This window comes from Microtus ochrogaster, linkage group LG5, assembly GCF_000317375.1.
Source record: "Microtus ochrogaster isolate Prairie Vole_2 linkage group LG5, MicOch1.0, whole genome shotgun sequence".
NCBI lineage: Eukaryota > Metazoa > Chordata > Mammalia > Rodentia > Cricetidae > Microtus > Microtus ochrogaster.
In genome coordinates, this window is record NC_022031.1 from 12,027,173 (window position 1) to 12,031,906 (window position 4,734).

At 44.4% G+C, this 4,734-nt stretch overlaps 1 protein-coding gene across 1 annotated transcript in view; it reads left to right on the forward strand.

Moving 5' to 3' along the window:
• The window catches only part of Sbspon (somatomedin B and thrombospondin type 1 domain containing), a 32,584-nt gene that overhangs the window by 24,892 nt on the left and 2,958 nt on the right, over positions 1–4,734 (forward strand). Inside the window, exons 3-4 of the mRNA XM_005361870.2 lie at positions 1,181–1,271; positions 2,977–3,153. Of these exons, the coding sequence (XP_005361927.1) occupies positions 1,181–1,271; positions 2,977–3,153 (268 nt within the window). The remainder of the gene's footprint in view (positions 1–1,180; positions 1,272–2,976; positions 3,154–4,734) is intronic.

The window sequence follows — 4,734 nt, forward strand, 5'->3', positions numbered from 1 at the left end:
GAGCATAGTGGATAATTTGTATGTGTGTTTTGTGTGTGTATGTCTGTGTGTGTGGGTCTGTGTGTGTGTGTGGTATGTGTGTGTGTGTGTGTGTGTGTGTGCCTGTGCGCGTGCAGAGAGGCCAGAGGTTGATGTTGGGTGTCTCCCTCAGCCTCTTTCCATGTTACTTTTTGAGACAGGGTCTCTCATTGATCTTGGAGCTCACTGATTTAGCTGGATTGGCCGGCTGGTCAGCGAACACAAGGATCTCCTGTCTGTTTCTCCCCAGTGTTAGTATTCTATACGAGTTACTGACATGTCTGCATTTTCTTTTTTAATGTGCTTGCTAAGCAGGGAGTCCTCAAGCTCGTGCAGCAGCGAGCACATTACCATCTGAGCCATCTCCCCCACCCCAACCTCTTTCCCTTGGTATTGGTCTCTAAATCAGGGCTTCTTTTTTGTGTGTTAATGCTTCTATGAAAACATCAAGGCCTTGTTTACTGTAACTGAGCCATTATATTTCAACAAGAAGACTTTGCATCCATGTTAAAAACACTGCAAACCTTAACATACAATGGCCTCGAAGCTGTGTTTCTGCCAGCGTTTCCTGGTGTGAAGGCACACACAGTGCAAAGCCCACTCAGAATCAATGCTGTGGTAGAGCCGTGTGGTGCAATGTGGACGTGCATGTTCAGAAACAGCTCGCATCCACGGTGCAGTGGACTTTGAGCTGCTTTCCAATGCACATCCGGACATATTTCACTCCTGCTCAGTTTTCACAAGCTCTGCCTTCAGCTGTAGGGATTTGTGGGGGCAAAGCTGCCAGGCTGTGGTTCCCAAGAGGCTTGGGGCACCCATGCTTGCTTCTTTTATTCTTTCTCATTTTCATTGCTTGTTTTCTCCCCTTTCCCTCTTCTTTCTTTGATTCTTTCCCTCGTCTAGTCTCCAACTACTTTTTCACCGCCTTTCTCTCTTTCACGCCTGGAGGCCACTATGCCCAGCAGAGGTCTCTGGTTCCCTCTGTGGCTATTAGATGCATATAAATACTGATTCAGTTTGCTTCCGATGATTCTACAGCAATCTCTGTTGATACTGTGCTACTAAGATCTTTGGACTTGGAAATAGAGATCTCAGATAGGCATAGAATCTAGTTTGGGAAACCTTACTTTGCGCGAATACAGTGTAATTCTTCCTTTTCTAGTTCCTGCCTTTATAACCAGCTCTGCATTCAACAAGAAGAGAACAATACAAGCTGCATCTCCACAGTGGTCTACACAAACTGAGGATGCTGGGTAATTTACTTGAAAATTACTGCCAGGTTTTCCCTCCCTCCCTCCCTCCCTCCCTCCCTCCCTCCCTTTCGAGACAGGGTTTCTCTGTGTAGCCCTGGCTGTTCTGGAACTCACTCTGCAGACCAGGCCAGCCTAGAACTCACAGAGATCTGCCTATCTGGGATTAAAGGAGCACACTACCATGCCCAGCAGTTTCTGAAGTGAGCTGGTTTGTGAATCTGAGAATTGATATTTTCATTCGGAGGGTGTCTCACGGACATGTCACGCACAGGCTGGAAGGCACCTCCATGCTCACCCGCATCCACTCTTCTTCTAACAGAGAGCTCTTAGGAGACCCAACAGCCACATCCTCAGGTCTCTAGGCTGTTTACTAGCGATGAGTTATTGAAACTCAAATTTTTATTCTTAAAAGATTCAGCTGAGCAGAACTTGGGACAGCAAAACTAATATTGTAAAAATGGCCATGTTACCAAAGGTGATATATGATTCAGTATAATAATTACCATCAACACTTAAGTGACATTCTTCACAAAACTGGAAAAGTCTAAAATTCTCATGGAAGCACCAAGAGGTGAATAGCTGAGCAGTTGGGGGAGTTGGTGGTGGTTGGCTTGTCATCATGTGACATACTTGGTAGGACATCTGCCCGAGGAAATGCTAAGATAAAGCTGAGCTGAAGGCATGCTCCTATTTAGAATAGATCTTAAAAACACACACATTTACAAATTCAAAAAGAAAATGTAGAAGATATAAAATGGGTGAAAAAAGGGGGAACTGATCTTGCTAACAGTCAGGGAAATACAATCTAAAGCCACAGGGAGTTAGTGTTTTAAAAATGTTGAACGAATGATTCCAAGTGCTGGAGATGATTAGAAGGGCTGAGACTCTAATTGCAAACATGAGCTATTTTAGCAATGCTTGCTGCAAATATCTTTCTGGTTTTTCTTTAATTCTCTCAGTAATAGCTTTTGATAAACATAAATTTCTAAATTTAATATAGTTTAATTATAAACCATTTTTCTAGCTAGTGATTTTATAATCTTATTTTAGAAGATTTTCATAATTTCAAATCATAATATTTATTATCCCACATTGCCTTCTAAAAGCTTTACTATTTTTCCTCTTACATGTATACAGAAAATCCAGTGCCACTGCTTTCCGTGAGTCCAGCTCTCCTTTTCCTCTCTTGCTGAAGTGCAGTCAGAGAGACAGCCACTAAAATAGCTCATGTTTGCAATTATTTGTAATCAATTGCTTCTCTATGTGTTTAGTGATGCAAACGTTTTGAAAATAAAACTCTTAGTAGTTGTTAAAAAAAACCAATACTTGGTTGAGCTCAGTGGTGCCCACTTGCAGCCCGCACATTTGGGGTGGGGTTGGGTTCAGAGGTTGAGGAGTGCAAGGCCAGCCTCAGCTACGCTTGCCGAATTCGAGGCCAGTATGAGGTGTGTGAGCCCTTATCTCAATCTCGTGTCCGTGTGTATGTAAGCAAGCATGTACGTATGCTGGGCACGGTGGCACATTTATAATGCCGTCACTTCAGAGACTGAGGGAAGACGATTGCTCCTAGGTCAGTGAAACCTTGCCTCCAAAGCAAAGAATGAACAATCTTTGCCATGTGTGACTGACATGGCCCCTTAAGACCTCCTACAGTATTGGCCACTTCTGACTATGCTAAGTGACCTCTTAACTTCTTTCGTTCCAGATACTGTATGGAGTTCAAGACAGAGTCCCTGACTCCGCACTGTGCCCTGGACAACCGTCCGCTGACTCGATGGACGCAGTATCTCCGAGAGGGATACACGGTGTGTGTGGACTGTCAGCCTCCAGCTATGAATTCTGTGAGCCTGCGTTGTTCCGGAGACGGCCAGGATTCTGACGGGTAAGGAAGGATGATGACTGGCAGGCTTACTGCCGCTAGCCCGGAGGCTCTGTTCTCTGGGTCCTAGGGCGCGAAGCAGTGTGCGGCACATAGCAGCGAGGGGCTGTCCAGCCACCCACGTCCAGGGCTCTGGTTCTCACTATGGGACTCAGACGCTCTCTAGACCAGAAAGACATAGGCTCCTTTAGTTTGAGGGCCTCATTTCAAATGAAGCTGCCTCCAAACGACCAAAAACCTGACTGCTCCAAAGGTACTAGAGACTACTTGAATCTGAATCTCTTGGCTTGGAGACTGACTACGCACATTCTTGGCCCCTCTTTGTAGGGTAAAGAGTTTAGTAATCTCTTAGGTCTGGACCTAAAACTTTTTAAGTAAAATGTCAGAAAGCAGTTATTCCTGGCTTTTCAGCCAACACATCTTTCGGAATAACTCCTCTTCGCTGACGCTGGCCAGGAAGGCAGCTGCTAATGTGAGTTTTAAACCTTGGCTTGGTTCTAACAAAATTTTTTTGTGAACACCAAAATTTAAGTTTTGTATGATTTTCATGCATCATGAAATATTACTCTTCTGATTTTTCCTCCACTCTTTGTTGCTGTTTGAAATAGGGTCACACTCTAGCCTAGGATAGCCTGGAACTCACAACATAGGTCAGGGTGGCCAGGTACTTGTGGCGATCCTCTGGAATCAGGCTCCAAAACATTGGGATTACAAGCATAGACTGCCATCCCCGGTTTCTCTTAATTCCTAGAAGCATTAGCGCTGTGGCTGGGGAGACGGCTCAGCAGTTAAGAGTCGGTGCTGCGTTTGCAGAGGACCCAAGTTTAGTTCTCTGCACCCAGACTGGGTGGCTCACTACTGCTGGTTACTTCCTGCAAGACCCACGCACATACGCACAGAATTAGAAACAAAATCCTAAAAAATTAACATTCATCCTTAATTCACAAGTCCCATTGAAACAGAGGGTGCAGGCAAACAGAGGGGTCAATACCGCGCTGGCCCTGCCCAGGTGACTCAGACGCTAGTAACGGTTCAGATCTGCTGTGCCTGAGGTAGGGTTCTGAGAGCGGTGACTGCAGACATTGCGTCTCCCCACAAGCCTCTCCCAGGACTGCACTCACGTTCAGTGAGATCCACTAAATGCCATTTACGGCTAGAAGAAGGAAACGCTGGGGCCACTATGGACAAGAACCAATCTATTCACACACGTAATGATTTTCAGCATGTCAGGTGTAGCTGGTAAAAATAGATTAAAAGTAAAATACTGACCTTTCCAGTTAATCATACTCCCATCATGTTTTAATATTTAATAATTTGGCTCATGTTTAATAGTTGCTTGTGCCTGGCGGTCTGGACTGAGCTCACCATATGAGCAATAAAGGGGGTGAGGAATTCAGAGCAAATGAAACCTAATATTTGGATTTAATGTTTTTCTGAATACCTCATCTCTATTTTGACTTTAAATGAATTTATAATTCAATTTGTACCCAATAAAGAAAGTACGTAAACCCTGGTTACTATACAAGCAACGTAATGAAGAATATTTTTAATTCCCTGGCTTTGCTTTCTGTTCTTCTTCCACTT